Source organism: Canis aureus, chromosome 27 (genome assembly GCF_053574225.1).
Source record: "Canis aureus isolate CA01 chromosome 27, VMU_Caureus_v.1.0, whole genome shotgun sequence".
Lineage (NCBI taxonomy): Eukaryota > Metazoa > Chordata > Mammalia > Carnivora > Canidae > Canis > Canis aureus.
In genome coordinates, this window is record NC_135637.1 from 17,699,327 (window position 1) to 17,716,589 (window position 17,263).

Consider the following 17,263-nt stretch of genomic DNA (forward strand, 5'->3'; position numbering starts at 1 on the left):
GCAGATGGGAGCATGCATCACGGGTGTCCTACCCACAGACCAGTGGGATTTTATGAGGGGCACTTGTTGATCTTGCCTGCTCAGTATCCCTATGCTGGGAGTTATATCCCCCCAGGATTCCTCAGAGGTCCATTCCCCCTTAATTGCCACCCAACTGGACTCCACTCCATGGACTCAAGAATGGGCCAGTGACTAGGGCCACATAAGTGAATTCCATCTAACTGACTAGAAAGATCAGTTCAGGATAGACATGTGTGTGCTTTTGTCAGACCAATCAGAGCTAATACTGAAACTCTTTCTCCTGATGCACTTAGATCTATAAAAATGGAAGCCTGGAACAACCAAGGGCCACTAGGAATGGGGAGCCTAACTGAAAATGAAACCCACTAGGAAGAAAGCAGGACAGAGAAAGAAATAGAGAAAGAACATGCCCTGTTGATACTGAGCTCCTGGATCCAGCCATTCCTGACACCCTGTTTGTATCTAGATTTTTTTTTCAGTACACAAACCAGCAAGTTCCCTTTTATTTGCTGAAGCCAATTATATGATGGGTGTCTATTACCTCCACCACAAAAAGCCCTGTCAAATGCAATCTTGAAGGTCTCTAAGTCAGGTACCCCTCTTTTGCCAATAATCCCCCCACTCCTCAGTCCAGGTTCTGTGGGATTTCCAAGAGGGAGAGAAACTGGGTAAGGGCAGACTGCCTCCTCTCTCTAGACTCCTGAACCCCCCATCCCATACATCTGCTTTCAGAATTATATTTACATATATGCAGAGACCATACTGTTTCTTGGGAGAATCTCTATTTCATTGTCTACCTCTCCACCCATCATCCCTAAAAACAGAATCCCAGACTACTGGGAAGAGGCTGTAATGGAGCAGTCACCTCAGTGTGGATAGGCTGAGCCGTGCGCATGGTGGTCCCTGACAGAAGAAACAGGGCCTTGGCTAAATCCATCCTCATGAGGGTCAAAGGTGAAGTAGTCTCATTAAATACAGTGGAGCAAAAAGCCTCACCAAAACCCACACTCTTGGCTCTTCTTGCAATTCCAAATCTAGCACTGAAAAAAACTGCACCTCTTAGAATGGATGTGTGTGTGTGTGTGTGTGTGTGTGTGTGTGTGCATATATCTAATATATACATATGTTAGTAACATTATGTTAATAACAATTACTGATATTTATTACCAACTCACTAGATGCCTGGCACTGTGTTAGAAGTGCATACACATTCTCTGATCTAATCTAGCCATCACCCTCTGAGATCTGACTATTCTAACTTTACAGGTGAGAAACTGAGGCTCAGAGACATCACTTACCTAAGGCCCCCTAGCCTGCAGGGGGCAGAGCCGGGATCTGAAACAAGGTCTTGTTCAGCTCTGAAGCTTAAGCCAAATCTGGCCTACCACCCACATTTATAAATAAAGCTTTATTGAAACAGCCCTGCCCACTCAATTATGTAAGGCTGCCCCTTAGTGAGAAAGTAGCCAACCCCTGGTGCTGGCAGAGGCACAGCCTCTGTGCTTTTTCAATTGCAGCATGCTACCCTCTACCCCAGAAGGTCCTGCTCAGCCCCTGTTTGGGTGACTAAACTTGGTTAGCCTCCCAGGGAGAGCCCGGCTCCTGGGGCTTCCAGACAACAGTGAGACCAAATGCTGCTGGGAAACAGAAAATAATGGGGCAGCAAGCTGGGTGTGCCAATGAACGGCTAAGGCCCTAGGAGCCAAGGGTCTTTCATGATGGGATCGGTAAGGGTGTTCATCCAAAGGAGCATGCCATCCCCTGCCCCAGACAAGACATCTCTGCCATCTGCCCCTGACTCCTTCTCTGCAGCACTTAGCACCAAATGCTAGGCCTTCCTCCCATGGGACAGGTGCTCTGGTTTCTGTGGGTGAGGAGTAGTCTTCCCTCCCTCCAGCACCCCCTACCATGTCCAGACTCTCTCTACCAAGGAATGTGGCACAGAGTGGCCAGCAGTGCTCAGGAGGCTGGAGAAGATGGGTCACTAGGACAGGAGGGAGAGGAGAGAGAGAAAGGGATGGTGAGAGGCAAATGGAGAGAAGAGATGAGAGACAGAAAGGCAGATTGGCAGAAAGCAGGAGGGGGAAATGGATGCGGGTGCCAAGTGCCCACCCGTGCCTGCCTGGCGATGCCCTGGCTTTCAGCAGAGGAAAGAACTGCTTTAACTGCTTTAACAGCCTCAAACAGCAGCATGGGGCCTGGTGAGATGCTTGCCACTTTCATCTCTGGCCAAGAGGAATGTGGCCTGAGATGAAGAGCAGGTTCTCAGATCCTGCCCAGCAGCTGGTGAGGCCTGGATATCAGAGCAAGGATGTGTGCTGGTAATCAGCCCGGGGCCCCAGCCACCGCTGGTGGGCTGCTGGGACGAGGCTGTCTGAGGGCTAGGAAGCAGAAGGCAGCCTGTTATTTGGAGAAAAAGGACTCTCCCCATTCAAAAGGAGAAACAAATAAGCAAAATGCCCAGGGTGAAAAATCAGTTTTGAAAGCTACACCCTAGGAGCAGATGTATATCAGGGAGGATAGTCTCTGTGGCACATGAGTGACAGTGGAGGTCAAGAGGGGGGCCCCAGGACACAGTCCTGAGGGTGGAAAGGAAGGCTGACTCCACCTCTTAAAAAAGTTCCTGTTACAAGAATTAGCAAAGGACATCCCAGGTATGGTGGGTCTGGTCACTAGTTGGTGGCCCCCCCATGCAAATGTTGCTTAACCTATGACAGAATTTGTAAAGCATTTCCTCCGTTGCCAATATGTTAAAAGTTGTGTAATTGCCCACAGAAGTCTGGCTTCTCTTGGAAAAATTGGATGATCTGGTGACACTTTGTCCACTTCCCATAGAGCAGCAATTGGCTATGAGTGGTGACTGCCTTCTTTAGAAGGGGTGGGTGCTCTGTGTTTTTCCACAGTCCTCACCTCTCCCTACTGCCTGACACCAAGGGCATCCTTCACCCCCACCATGTCCCAAATGCAGATTTACTGAGTAATGAGCATGTCCCTAGCAGGAGGCACTGGGCTTTATTTATTCATTCAAAACATACTTCTCAGCATCCACGAAGTGCCAGGCCTTGAGGATGTAGCCATGAACAAGACAGACAAAACATCGCCTTTCTGGAGCACACCACTTGGTGAAGAAAGCTGACCTTAATCCAACTAACACTTCATCTCCTATAGTCTATACAACAACCATATGATGACAATATGGTTACACTCACTTTACATACCAGGAAACTGAGGCTTGAGAATTTTCTTATGTTTAGAGAAGTAGGCATCTACATTTAGGGATGTCTGAGAATATTTAACAATCGTTATGGGATGGGCACTGACCAATCAGAACACACGTCCAACCAATCAGAACACAGGCCCAGCTAATCAGGAGATATGCTCAGCCAGTCAGAACACAAGCCCAGCCAATCAGATTAAATAGCGTTACAAATGCATAACAGCCCAACGTCTGCACCGCCTGTCTGTATTGCTTTTTACTGGGCAGAGATAATGACATTTTGTCCATCTAAACAATTTCTAGTTTTCAGACGGTGGTCACAGACCTCCCAACAATGAACATTCCCGTGAGATGGGCAGATAATCACTGGCATGCCCATTGGCCAGATAAAGAAACCAGGGCTCAGAAATGTTGAGCAATCTAGCAAGGGCCACATGGCCAGGGGTAGCAGCCCTGCGAGGAGAACCCAGATCTCCCAACTCCTGGCCTAGCGGTTTTGGCTGTGTCTCATGTGGCTTCTAACCAACCAGACTGCAAGTACTCTGAGGTCAGGGACGGTAGCAAACATTTATTTGATGCCTCCATGATACTCAGTGCTATGATCTGAATGTCTGTGGCCTCCAAATTTCGAATGTTGAAATCCTAACCCTCAATGTGATGGTCTTAGGAAGTGGGGTCTTTGGGAGGTACTTCAGTCATGAGGGTGGACTCTCATGAGTGGAATTGGATGTATAAAAAAGAGGACCCAAAGGGCTTACAGGCCCCCTTCCACCATGTGAGAAGACAGTAAGAAAACACTGGCCAGGAGAGGGTCCCCACCAGAACACTACCATGCTAACACCTTGATCTTGGACTTCCCGGCCTCTAGAACTATGAGAAATCAATGCCCGGTATTTATCAGCCACCCAGTCTGTGGTGTTTTGTTACAGCAGCCCTAATGGACTAAGACCCTTAACATATCAGGAATTCAATCAGTACTGACTACCCCATTCAGACATGGCGGTGGGAGGAGTGATGTCCAGCAGAAACCGACAAGGATCAAAATTGACCAAAACCCAAAGACCATACAGGAGTGTTGATGACTACAACACTTAGGTAGTGCTTTTTACACACTAGGCACCATGCTCAGCACCCTCTCACTTCAGCTTAGAAACCATTCCACAAGAAAGGCATATTATGCCTATTTTAAAGATGGGGAAACTGAGGCTCATAGACGTTAGGTAAACAGAGATAAGATTCAAACCCAAGCTTGTCCAACTCTCAGCTTGGTGCCTGGCCAATAGTGGGGTGCTATTGGTCTTGGGAATGGCCCTGAGCCTCTCCCCAGCACCATGGGTTAACCTTCTCTGGGAGGCTGTGTGCGTCCTAGAGACTCCCAGGGAATGTCAGAGGGATAGTAAAGAAACTCCTTGCCAGGGATCACAGAGAAACACAGTCCAAGGGAGATGTTGGAGAACTGAAAGGGTTTTCTGCATAGCATGGAGACATGGCCCCACTAATTTGGATAATGAACTGACTTGGTCATGTGGATGTTCCTCAAAACCTCTAGGATAGGGATCCCATTATTCATTGTTACTCTAGTGGACACTGGTTATCAGCTTCCCTGGCATTCATTCTCCATTCTTAGATAAAACCCACAATTCCTAAGACCAAAAGAAAAGATCAAAGCCTAGGATTAAGCCAATAAGTTAACATCCCACAAGTCTGACCCCACTGATTGGTTTAGAGGAGAGCACATGGCCATGTTGATTTGAATCAGTGCATTTCAGACCTAAACAATCTCACTCTCCCATTCTGTACCAGAGTAGGGAAGGGACCTCCAGGATCATCTTACTACCACATGGATCCTAAAAGTGAAACCATCCTGGGGAAGAGGCTAGTCAAGAGATACAGAGAGACTGAGTCCTGACATGAACTGAGCCACCCTGATCCAGCCATACCTGCAGCCTACACAACCCCTGGACTTTTCAGTTACATGTGTCAATACATGACCTTATTACTAAAAAACAAAAAACAAAAACAAAATAACAAACGCACAACTTGGATTGTTTGTCACTTGTGAGTGTTAAGCTCTATATTAGTACTACCACCACCATGCAGTGATAAAGACTACCCTGTTTCCAATTAACAAAATGGTTTTTAGCAGTTTTGCTTGAGTGCCTGTTTCTTTGGTCAGGTAAGGCAGGAGACTACCCATAACATCCCAAAGACTGCATCAAAGTCCAACAACTTCAGCCCCTGCCTTAGTAATGCCAAATTCAGCCAGCACCACAGCTCTGGATGATAACAGAATCCTTTCTCTTTTGTCCTCTAGACCCTGAGTAACTGAAGGCTCACAGTGCCAGCTACAGAGTGAATGTTCAAAAATGTTGTTGTCCGTTCAAAAACATTTACATGTTCCAGCTCCATGCAAGGCACTGTGGATACAGTAACAAGCAAGAGCAAAGTGGTCACAGCTCTTGAGAAACTGATAATGGGGAACAGGACACTAAACAAATACTCATATAAACAAACAGATGGCTGTGGATTATGATAAGTGCTTCAGAAGGAAAGCACAAGAGACAAGAGAAGATGTAACTGACATAACTCGGGGAGTTAGGAAATGCTTTCCCAAGGAAGTAGTGATTGAGATGAAGTGACAACAATGACAGGGTATCCAGTAGCCCATGCATTCAAAACAGGAGAGGACGCAGTTCACTTAAGATCATGGTAGAAACCATGAGGGCCAGATCACTTTGGTGGACTGGATATGGGACTAAAATGGATATAGAAAGATCCATTTGGAGACTACTGAATAGTCTGGAGCAGGGTGGTGGTGATAGAGGGGGAGATGGAAAGAACTGGAAGAAGAGAACTCACAATATATAACCCCTGAGCCAAATCTGGCCCCTTGCCAGGCTTTGTAAATAAAGTTTTATTGGAACACACATCCACACCCACTTTATTAGAAGACAGTCTATGGCTGCTTCATGCTTCATGGCAAAACTAAGTAGTTATAATAGAGACCATATGGCCTGCAGATCTGAAAGTATTTACTACCCGGGCCTTTACAGAAAGTTTGTCAACCGTTATTTAGAAGGTCAACTCAACAAGACTTGGATATGGGGCATCATGGAGAGGAAGGGCCAAAGATCACACCTAGATAAAATACAGACTTGCTCAGTTGGGTAGATATAAAAGATGAGGCCACTAGAGATGAATTTTTTTTCTTGGGGAGGAAAACAAATTTGATAAAAGCAACCCAGGATGGGTAACCTGGGTGGCTCAGTGGTTGAGTGTCTGCCTTTGGCTCAGATCGTGATCCTGGGGTCTTGGGATCAAGTCCCACACCAGGCTCCCTGCAGGGAGTCTGCTTCTCCTTCTGCCTATGTCTCCACCTCTCTTCATATGTCTCTCATGAATAAGTAAATCTTAAAAAAAAAAAAAGCCACCATGCCCCAACTGGTGTCTCCTGGAAATGAAGTCCGACCAAATTATGTGCAGAGAACACATGCGACTTAGAGTCTAAAGGTACCATGGTTTCTAGTCTCGGCTCTGATGAGTTGTATAAACTGAAGCCAAGCATGGATTTCCCCTCTTGGAATATCTGTTTCTTCATTTACAGAATGGGGATGCGGGAACATGGGTGAGGAAAATGAATACTGGGTGTACATCGCGTAGTTCTACAGCCACATTACTTGTTACTTCTTTTCTCGTTGCTATAAAATTGGTTGAAGTACTCAGCCAGGGGTTGGGGGATATTACTGGGACAAAGGTACAATCAGACACACTCCTGATGACAGGGAATGGGTCTGCCCATGCCAACAATGTGTACCTGACTAAGAATCAGGACTCATTCCAATAGATATAAATGATCCCCTGGCTGCTAATGCCAACCACTTACCAACCAGTTTTTGCTGCCACAATTCCTGATGGGAGCAATCATAACAAAAGGTCTAAGGTTGTCTATTGCATGCTGAGCCCAAACTGTTTGTGCTAGGGCAAGAACTGCAAAATTACAGAGAAGAAAGGGTTGATGATAAAAACCCAGAAGCTGCCTCACCTAGAACATTCATAACTAACTATATGCATGCACCACGCACACACACACATGCATGCTCACACACAATTACCAGCCCTCTGTACACACAAATGGTGTCACCTTTTAAAGAAAGGTACTGTTTCCTTCCTCTAGAGCACATTCAGTAGCAGCAGACTCTATAATTTTACAATCATCTTGGCATAATGGAGAAAACTATTAGTTAGGCATAAGGAGATCCAGGTTCAAATCTCAGCTCTGAAACCCTAGGCAAGTTCCCTCTACTCTCTGGCTTCAGTTTCTCCATCTGTAAAATAAGGGCTTAGACTCAGTGATTTCTCAGTTCCCTATTAGGCCTGAGCTCTATGATTTTAGAACAGAGGTTAAAAATTGAGAGCCCCAAGACCAAATACAGCCCACAAATCTGTGGGATTAATACCACCTCAAACAGTGTTAAAAGACTTTTCATTGGGTGTTAGCATTTTAAAATTGGGAGATTTCTCATAAAAGTCACAGTCTCAGGACACCTGGGGGGCTCAGTGGGTTAAGTGTCTGCCCTCGGCTTGGGTCATGATCTCAGGGTCCTGGGATGGAGCCCCAAGTAGAACTCCTTGCTCAGTGAGTAGCCTGCTTCTCTCTCTCTCCCCTTGCCCCGCAGCTTCCCCACCATTATACCCCCTGTTCGTGCTCTCTCTCTCTCTCTCTCTAATAAATAAATAAAACCTTAAAAAGAAAAGTCACAGTCTCTGACTTCTTTGGAAAAATTTAAACACCTAGTCCATAAAGAGGGACTGCCCTGAAAAGCACACACCACCACATAAGTAGAAATCCTGCCCAAACCGCACAGCCTGTATCTAACATGGAGAAATGCAGACAAACCCAAATTGAGAAACATTCTGTGAAGAAGCTGGTCCTCGCTCCTCAAAGATGTCAAAGTCACAAACAACGAAGAAATGCTGAGGAACTATTCAAGCCTGACACAAGGACTTAATGCAATATGAATCCTGGATTGGATCCTGTGCCAGAAAAATAAATTGCAATGAAGGATGCTATTGAGACAATTGCCAAAATAGGAATATGGTTAGATGAAAGTCTTGAATCAGTGTCAAGGTTACTGAACCTGGTGCCTCTGTGTACCTCTTACATAAGAGTGTAGATGATCCAGTCCCAAATGGTTGACAAAAATGAGAGAGAAAACAAGGTGGGGGATTACAGAGGAAGCAAATGTAAGGAGATGTTAAAAATGGATGAATCCCAGTAAAGGGGGTACAGGAATCCTTTGTAGTGTTTTTGCAGCTTTTCTGTAAGTTTGAAATTATCTCAAAATAAACAATTTTTTTAAGTTGTCATATAACCAAATGATTCTCAAATGTTAGTGTGCGGAATCCCCTAGAGTTTTGGTGAATATTCAGATTGCTGGACTCTCTCCTCAGAGCTTCTGATTCAGCAGGTCTGGAAGGGGGAAAGTAAGAATTTGCATTTCTAACAAGCTTTCAGGTGATGCAGACGCTGTTGGCCTGGGACACGCTTTGAGAAGCCCGGGTACAATCTAGCTTAAACGGTGGAAGTGATTATCAAAAGAACAAGACGCAGGATGAGTTTTTTTAAAGCAGGATTGACAGAGAGATGGCACAGGGGACTAGTATTCTGCATTACGAACCTTTGTGGATTCTACTGGTGTCCAGGTACACATATCTTAATGGCTATAAGCGCCCTAGACCAGCACCTGTCCGGCAAGCGGCACATGGTCAGTATGGGTTAAGGACCTGCTAAATTATAGCAAAATTTCTAAAATACAGCAAAGATGCCAGGCAACAGGGGTGCTGCCTTGTATCTGCTGGGGGGAGGCGAGATGAGGAACAGCACTTTTAACCTGCTCATTTGAGAAACATTCTCTGGGACCCTCCTATGTGATAGATGGGTTCCCCCTTGAAACTGCCACCATTGAGTCTGGCCAGACAGAGATTTCTCAAAAATCTCAAAATTCTGAGATGAGAACATGGTTCAGGCAGCAAAGTTCTGTCAAGACATGCACTTCTCGTCGTCCTCTTCAAGGGGTAATGAACCTTGGCCTCAAGCCTCATTAAACCCCATTATATAATCACCCCCATCCCGAGTCTCTTTATAACCCTCCAGTGGCTGGTTTCTTGGGACCATGTAGTTCAGCTTCATCAGTCTTTATTGCTACCTGCTGCCTCCCTCAACAAATCAGGCTTCTGACTCAGCCTCAAGGCACACGGGGACCAAGCCCTCAGCTGAGGGTCAACTCTGTCGCCTTGTGTCCATGAAAAAGCACAGGAAATGCTCAGCAAAGAGATGAGGAGAGCACGTCTGGTGAGACAGGACAAGGGGAGGGCACACCATCATTCAAGACACCTGCGAAGGACTATATTTTATAGGATGGGGGCCGTGTATAAAACCCCAGCTGGTGCCATTAGGACCAAGAAGGGGAAATCTGGAAATCATTAGTCATCTGTTCCCTTTGGGAGCTACTGCCCTGAAGTCCTAGACCCCATAGGCAGCTAACGAAGAAACACCCAGAAAACTGCAGGTGGGAAAAGTAGAGCATCATTCCTCATCTTCTACTAAAGATGTCCAGGATAAACGAGTTGCAGAAGGTATTTGCAACTCATTCTTTTGGCTGTGTTCTGCAGCTGCCTGGCCCCTACAGGCACAGCCACCACCTGGGACAATGGCCCCTGAATATCGACACCGGAGTCTGGCAGGGTAACAATTTGTCAGCCAGCATGGGTGCTGCTCTCTGAGTGAGCACAGCATGCTGATAAACGAGAGGCATCCTTGGGGCAAGGTGGAACCCCACAACACAATTCCCCAAAGAGGCAAGGATGCCAGAAGGGAAACTGGCACAAGTTAAGGTCCCTCCAGGATAAGCAACCAGGTCTCAACGAAGACAGCATGGCAGTTGTGTTCCTCAGCACCATCGAATGGGGACTTGAGAATGAAGGCAAACTCCTACCTGCCCTTGTGATCTTGGGCCAGCTACTCAAACCCTCCCAGCCTCAGTTTTTCATCTGGAAAATAGGCATAAGAATAGAAACTACCTGATGGAGAACTGGGAAGCTTATATAATGCAAGTAAATTGCTTTGCCTGAATTAACGGTGCCTGCAACATCGTCAATGCACAGTAAAGGCCAATTGCTATTATTATCATCATTTTCATCATTGTTACAAGTTATCCCATCATAGGACAGGCAGCAATCGCTGCCAAACCTACCCTTTATGACACTTCGTGCTCTAAGCACCAGCCCCTGTGCTGGGAAACTTACACCCATTCCTCATTTTGTCCTCACTACCTCCTTGCCAGGTTAAAACAGACTCAGGGGGCTCAGTGAGTGCCCAACGACATGTCAGCAACCACTTAGTTGCTATACTCCCAAAATCACTTCCACCAACTGGTAATGAATGATGATGAGTCATCACTCTCTCCCATCTAGACAGTATTTTCTGCATTCTGAAGAAGACTTTTATTGGGGATTATAGTGGCAGCCTGATACCCTACAAGGAGCCACCAGCACACAGCTTGTTGGACCAAAACTGGTCGGTGGGTAGGGGGCATCCGATCAGACACTATCTGGGCCACACGACATGCCCAAACAAAACGCAGAAGAAATGCCTCGAGGATGGGAAGATAAGTCCATTGTTCTCTGCCTCTTTGGGAGGTAGGTTCACTCCTGAGTCACCATCTTCCACTGAGTGGTAGGGTTTAGTAACTTGTGTTTTGACCACAGTTAGCCTCAGAGAAAGGTTCCTCTGAAAGCTGGGGCTCCGACACTCCCTTCTCTACCCTGCTCGTCACTCCCAGACCAGGAACACAGGGTAAGCCCAAGGAGGGGAAGTCCTTCTCATGACCCATCGGAGGAAGCAGGGCACCCTGAGGGTCTGAGTCTCTGCCACTCTACAGGCAGATCTGTCTAATGCTCTAATGCTGTCCCCAGGTGTCTCCAGCAGGGGTAACAAGATGGTGGATCACAGTGCAGCCACAGCCAGATCTGACAGTGACAAAAGGACAGACAGACTCAGCCTGGCAGGGACACAGCTTCAGCAGCTCCCTCCACTGGGTCAGAGGGAGGAAGGCTGGCACTGGGACCCAGAGGCAGAAAGGTCTCTTCTGAAGCTCATAGTAAGGGGAGAACAAACAAGGGTGACCCAGTGCCTGACCCACGCATCCTCCCAACTGTCCCAGCCCAGAGTCCTCAGACCAGCATTCTAAGTGATCAAAAGATTTAGTAACCCAGGAAAAGCCCACTGGGTTAGCCTTGGAATCACAGAGTTTCTAAGGACTGGACCCCTGTGGAGTCATTTATTATACAACGAGGGAAACTGAGACCCAGACAGAGAAAGGAATTCGCTTCACCAAAGAACAAGGATACAGACTAGAGTTGAAACTGGATTCAAAACCCACAAGGCGGGCAAGATCATTTGTTCTTTTGAGTCTCAGTTACCTTATCTATAGAATGGGAATTATAATGCATGTCTCAAAGTTTGTGGTGAGTTTGAACCGTGGTGAGGAAGAGACAGAGGTCACACAAGCAATTGGTGGCATCATGGAAACTCTAACAGAGAGCTTCTCATTGCCTAACCTGGAGCCTATTCTATTGGGCTACCTCTGTTTCCATCCTTCGTTAGGATCAGCGGAAGTGGGACTGGCCCACGGGATTCCAGGTAATATTTGGGATACACACTCATTCTCCTGCTAAGATCCAAATGTTACTTTTCTCCTTTACAGAAGATCAGACCTCTCTTCATACAAGGACTGGGGCCGTCCAAACAGTAAACTGTGCTTCTGTAGCCTCTTAATGCTAAGGGCTGATTTTAATTAAGGACTTTGCTCCTACTCACAGGCAAGTGGAGCAGTCTCTCCTCTTACATGGAGACCAGGGCAGGCATGAAAAGTCGGGAGCCATGGTGAATCTTCCCAAGACTTTCTGGCAGGAGAGGAGGGGTCTAAATGAATAAGTATGTGGTTTTTTAAGCAGGCTGAAGATGTTTCTGTTCTGGACAGAGCTAAAGTGCAGAGCTGTGGTCAAGCCCCCAGAGAGGGCCATGGTAATATCACTCATAGGACAGTGATGCCCAGAGACAGATGGCTGCTGGAGGCAGCCACCCGGCGTCATGCCAAGGTAAATTCCAAGCACCCTTAGGGCCATGGGGAAGTATGTGTGTATGCTGAGGGGGGGTGAACTGAAAGACATTTTCCCACAGCCCCCTAATTAATCATAAAGTCAGAGGATGTAAATGCTGCCAGGGAAAAGGACCTCATAAACATCATAACAACAGCTACCATGTATTAATAAGCACTTACCGTGTACCAGGCCCTGTGCAGCTGACTCGACAGGCAGGAGCCGATCTAATCCTCACAACCACCGATAGAATGCATCTACAGTTAGCCCCATTTTACAGATGAAGAAACTGAGGCTTAGAAAGGCTCTGTACTTGCTCGAGGTCAGGCACATGGCTCAAAAAGAAACAGAGCTTGGCACTGGTACCTGGCATCACCCTCCGGGGCCATGAAATCCTGCCTCACCCTGCTGCTATGACACATTTGATACGTCATCACCCCTTTTCCTTGTCTGGGCTCCCAGGCCACCCTCTGACTGCCACACGGGCCTACCCCCACAGAGTATTTCTGGTCTGACAGTGATTTCTCTCGACAAATTAATAAATTGGCCTTCTGGTGTTGATATGTGTCATGAGTCTATTTTAGTTTGCTTGATTCAGGACCTGTGCCCCCCGGGCACAGACACAAGCCAGACTAGCTAGAAGTTCTCCTAATTGATGTCCACATTGGTCACTTCTGTTTCTTCTGGTCCCTGCCGTGGATGCACAATGCACATGTGTGGACTGTAAACAGTTCACCATTCTGCCCAGGCCTACCATCCAGTGGGGCTAAAGCAGAGCATCTGAGCTCAACAGTCTTGATACTGGACACCATGGTGGAGGTACAGTGTGCAATTTTCCAAGGAAGAAGAATAACAGATTTCATGAAATTCATGGTGGAGGGTCCATAGCTTCCCTAAAAAAAGTTCAAAGACCCTTATGCATAGGTAAAGAAGAGAATCCCACATTTAGAGAAAGGCCCCCAGCTGAATATTTGAGGGATCTTGGATCAAATCACATGTGGTGGTAAAGCTTATCCATTCTGGAATTAGGAAGAGCCAGCTTCCAAGCTTGCCTCAATGACTCAACAGCTGTGTGACTTTGTCAAGTTATTCAATGTTCCCGAGCCTCTGTTTCCTCATCTACACAATGAGAACAACTCGTCTGCACAATGGCTTGTTGCAAGAACCAAATGAGGTCATGCGTGGGGGTTATGAGCATGTACAGGTGCTCAGTGAACATTGCTTCTCATTTATCAGAGCAGCAGCATGATCACCCCATGGCTGTACTGGGGACCCAGGGTTCCTCCCTTCCTGCTCTAGCAGCCCCTCCTCCTCCTCCTGAATTCCCAGTCCATAAAAGTCGTTATCTGAGCTAGAGGACGGGTTGGGCTTTTTTTTTTCAGGGGCTCCCCTCTGACCACATCTGTGCCTGTTCAGCAAAATGGGCCTCTGGGCAGAAAAGATTAAACGTCTTCTGAAACCTCAGCCCTGGATCACCAGAAAGTTCCATTTCCGTTCCGAGTAATAACCACTTTGTCTCCAGCAGAAATTCGCGGGAGCAGAATGTAAAACACCTCAGGCCACGCTCAACTCAGTTTGAACCCAAATACATCTTTGAAATGAAAGGTTATATGTGTTGACCTGAGTGGGGCAAAAAAAAAATTACAAAATTTAATCATAGATGCCTTATCCACAGCAGCCCGAGAAAAATCCTGTGACCCGGCAGGCCGAGAAGCAGAGAGAAAAAGCTGATGTTTCCTTTCATGCCCTGCATGCTTGCTTCCCCTCTGTCATCCCTCCACACCTGCAGGCAAAAAGAGTAGGAACGGAGGACCAATGACAACAGCCAGTCAGCCTCCTGAGTACTAATTACGCCCCTTCCCTTCGAAACCATCCCAAGGGGCGTGAGCGGCGCAGGTGGGAGGTGATTGAGCCACGTTCAAAGTGTTTCAGGAGCGTTTCTCTGCAGAGAACACAGAGTGTGCACCTGGCAGACAAGAAGGTACAACAACCCCAGGCGGGCGGGTGGGTGACTTACTTGCAGAGAAGTTGGCCTCGGTGTGGACAGGAGGGGTGGAGGGCAGGAAAGGTGCATGTCCCACAAAGAAGGAGCGGAGGGAGCGCTCGGACAGGAGTGGGGAGCGCTGCTGAGAAGGAATGTTCTCACAGCTGCCCACGCTGCTGTGAATCTTGAGGTTCAATGGTTTGCTTTTCTTCTTGGCTCTGAAAGAGAGACAGAAGAAGAGAGGACAACATATCCATAAGTGCACACAGGCAGACCCAGTCTCTCTAACATGGCACCAATGGGGCACCTGGGTGGCTCAGTTGAGCATCCGCCTTCAGCTCAGGGCATGATCCTGGGATCCCGGGATGGAGTCCCACATCAGGTTCCCTGCGGGGAGCCTGTTTCTCCCTCTGCCTGTGTCTCTGCCTCTCTCTGTGTGTCTCTCATGAATAAATAAAGAAAATCTTAAAAAAAAAAAAAAAAAAAAAAACATGGCACCAATGTCCACTCCCCAAACTGAGCTGGTCTGTTGGGGCTGCTCCGTCTCCCCTTCAGTTTGGTTCTGTGCTGTTTCTCACCTACAACCCTTTGCTGGCGCTGTCCCCACAGCCCAGAATAGCCTCCCCATCCCTGGATGCTTAATCTCCATCAGTCTTCTCTGACTCCACTCTGGTGTCCTCTCCTCCAGGAAGCTTTCCTTGATATTCCCTTCCCTCCTTGCCTGGACTTCAATTCTATGATATTCTGTGTGTATCCCTGTGGCTATACTTTCTTATTTTCCCCAACCTGTTCTTTTAGTTTTTGTCTCCCAAGTGAACTGTGGGTCTTCGAGGGCAATGATTCCGTATTGTTCATTTCTCTGTCCTCAACCATTAGCACAGAACCTGGCACACAGTAGGTGGTCATTAAAAGCCTATTAAATGATCAATCTGGATTATGACTGGAATTTAATCATGCTGCATTCTAATTCCTTGAGGGCAGGAACCCTGTGGTTTTCCTTCCTGGATCTTTCAGCCTCTGGCTTGGCACCAGCTGAATGGAATGAACCTCTGGAGCTGGTTTGGAAACGTTTCTCCCCTTCCCAAGGAGCTTGGCTGATCAGTTTAACAGAGTGTGATTTAGAACAGCACCCCAAAGTAACCATTCTACCCCCCCCACCCTCCCTCATCCCCCATCTCCACCCCCCCCCCAAGCCCCATTCAGGTCTAGCTCGGAGTTGGGTGCCATCTTGTGGCCAAAGTGAACCATCCTTGCATGTGTTCTCCTAGATGGAGAGCCCAGGAAGGTGCCTTAATGAAAGACTGGAGGCCTCCCACACAGGCAGCCTAAAAGTCATCCTCTCCAGGAGGCCCGCTGCTCATCAGCTATAAGGAATCCAAGTGCACCTGCAGAGTCGCTTCCTCACAGTGCTTGGGCTGGCAGCCTTGCTTATTATTTCCCTAGGGGTCTGCAACAAGGCCCAGGAAGGTACTTCCCGTTATAGCAGGGCACAGTGGCTGGCTCTCCCTGCCCATGGGTGGAGAAGAGAAACAAGGGAGTGTTATTTCATTCCACAAGAATCTCCAATGGTGGAGATTTAAAGAGGCATCTACACCGAGGTAGTATAATTTTGAAGTTGGACTCGCAAACTTTGCGGTCAGGGAAACCAGCTCTCGGGTCCTGGTTGTGACCTCAGGAAAGTGATCTCATCTCTTTGTGCCTCAGTTTTCTCACCTGGACAATGAGGAAAATAATAGTATCTACCTATAAGATGGATGTTGTGACAATTCGATGAGATACGAAATAACGTACTTGGCACAGAGCCCGGCACAGAGTGAGGGTTCAGGTTACCTGTTATTAATATCACTATGACCAGGTTAAACTGGGTGTCTCTTTGGTATGGAGTTAACCTGGAAGAAGCCAAAAGTTAAAGCTGAGCCATGTTTTTCATCTGAAACATCCAGCAGCTCTCAACCCACCACTACCCCTGGCAGATGAATAGGATGCAGTCATACCCTCTGGCAATAGATATCATCATTATTTCCAAAACACTGACAGGAGCCTTGAGGCACTGGGCCACCAAATGACAAGGCCAGATCCCTTGTATAAGGATAACCAAGCCCAACACAGCATAAGTTTAACAGTAGTTCAGTAACTACTACAAAGTCAATTTGCTTTACTAACTCAGGACCACAGATGGAGAAGAGAAGGGGAATATATAAATAAATGTTAGTTGGACAGATGGATGGATAAAAAGCTGGCTGGCTGGCTGGCTGGCTGGCTGGGTGGATAGATGGAAAGAAGGAAAGAAAGAAGGGAAAAATGAAGGTAAGAAGGGTAGAAGGATGAATGGACAGATGAGTGGATGGATGAGGAAAAGGACAAAGGATAGATAGATGAATGGAAAAGAGATGGATAGAAGGATGGATGGGTGAATAGATGGATGGATGGATGCAGGGGTAGATGGATGAAAAAGCTGAAGGACAGGAGGATGATGGATGGATGGATGGATGGATGGATGGATGGAGAAGTAGATGTAATGAAGGAAAAGAGGATGGGAGGATGGAAAGACGAATAGGAGGAAACGAGGGCAGGAGAAAGAGAAAGTGGAGAATGAATGGCTATTTGATGAGGATAGATAGAAGGGAATCATATCACTTCCTGCCCACCAAGGAAGTCTTCATGGACAGATGTGGGATTCACCTTTACCATCTGCCCTCATTACCCAGCACGCTCAGAGGAGAAAACAAACAAAAATGACTGTCCAATGACTGTGACTGTGTAAGATTTGGTGCATATTTTGCAGTATGACCTGCAGGTGTAATTAAAAAGAACATCTCCCCATGATCGCAGGATATTAGAAATCTATTACATAAATGTCTTCCCTGGAATCAGGGCCAGTT

At 47.0% G+C, this 17,263-nt stretch overlaps 1 protein-coding gene across 22 annotated transcripts in view; it reads right to left on the reverse strand.

The window, feature by feature from the left end:
* KSR2 (kinase suppressor of ras 2) overlaps nucleotides 1-17,263 on the reverse strand; it is a 446,664-nt gene that overhangs the window by 158,706 nt on the left and 270,695 nt on the right. For all 22 annotated transcript variants that reach the window (XR_013366586.1, XM_077875824.1, XM_077875825.1 and 19 more), the window contains one exon: nucleotides 14,415-14,599. Coding sequence is in view for 21 of the 22 variants with exons in the window: in XM_077875824.1 (XP_077731950.1) it covers nucleotides 14,415-14,599 (185 nt within the window). In the remaining variant the exon portion in view is untranslated. The remainder of the gene's footprint in view (nucleotides 1-14,414; nucleotides 14,600-17,263) is intronic.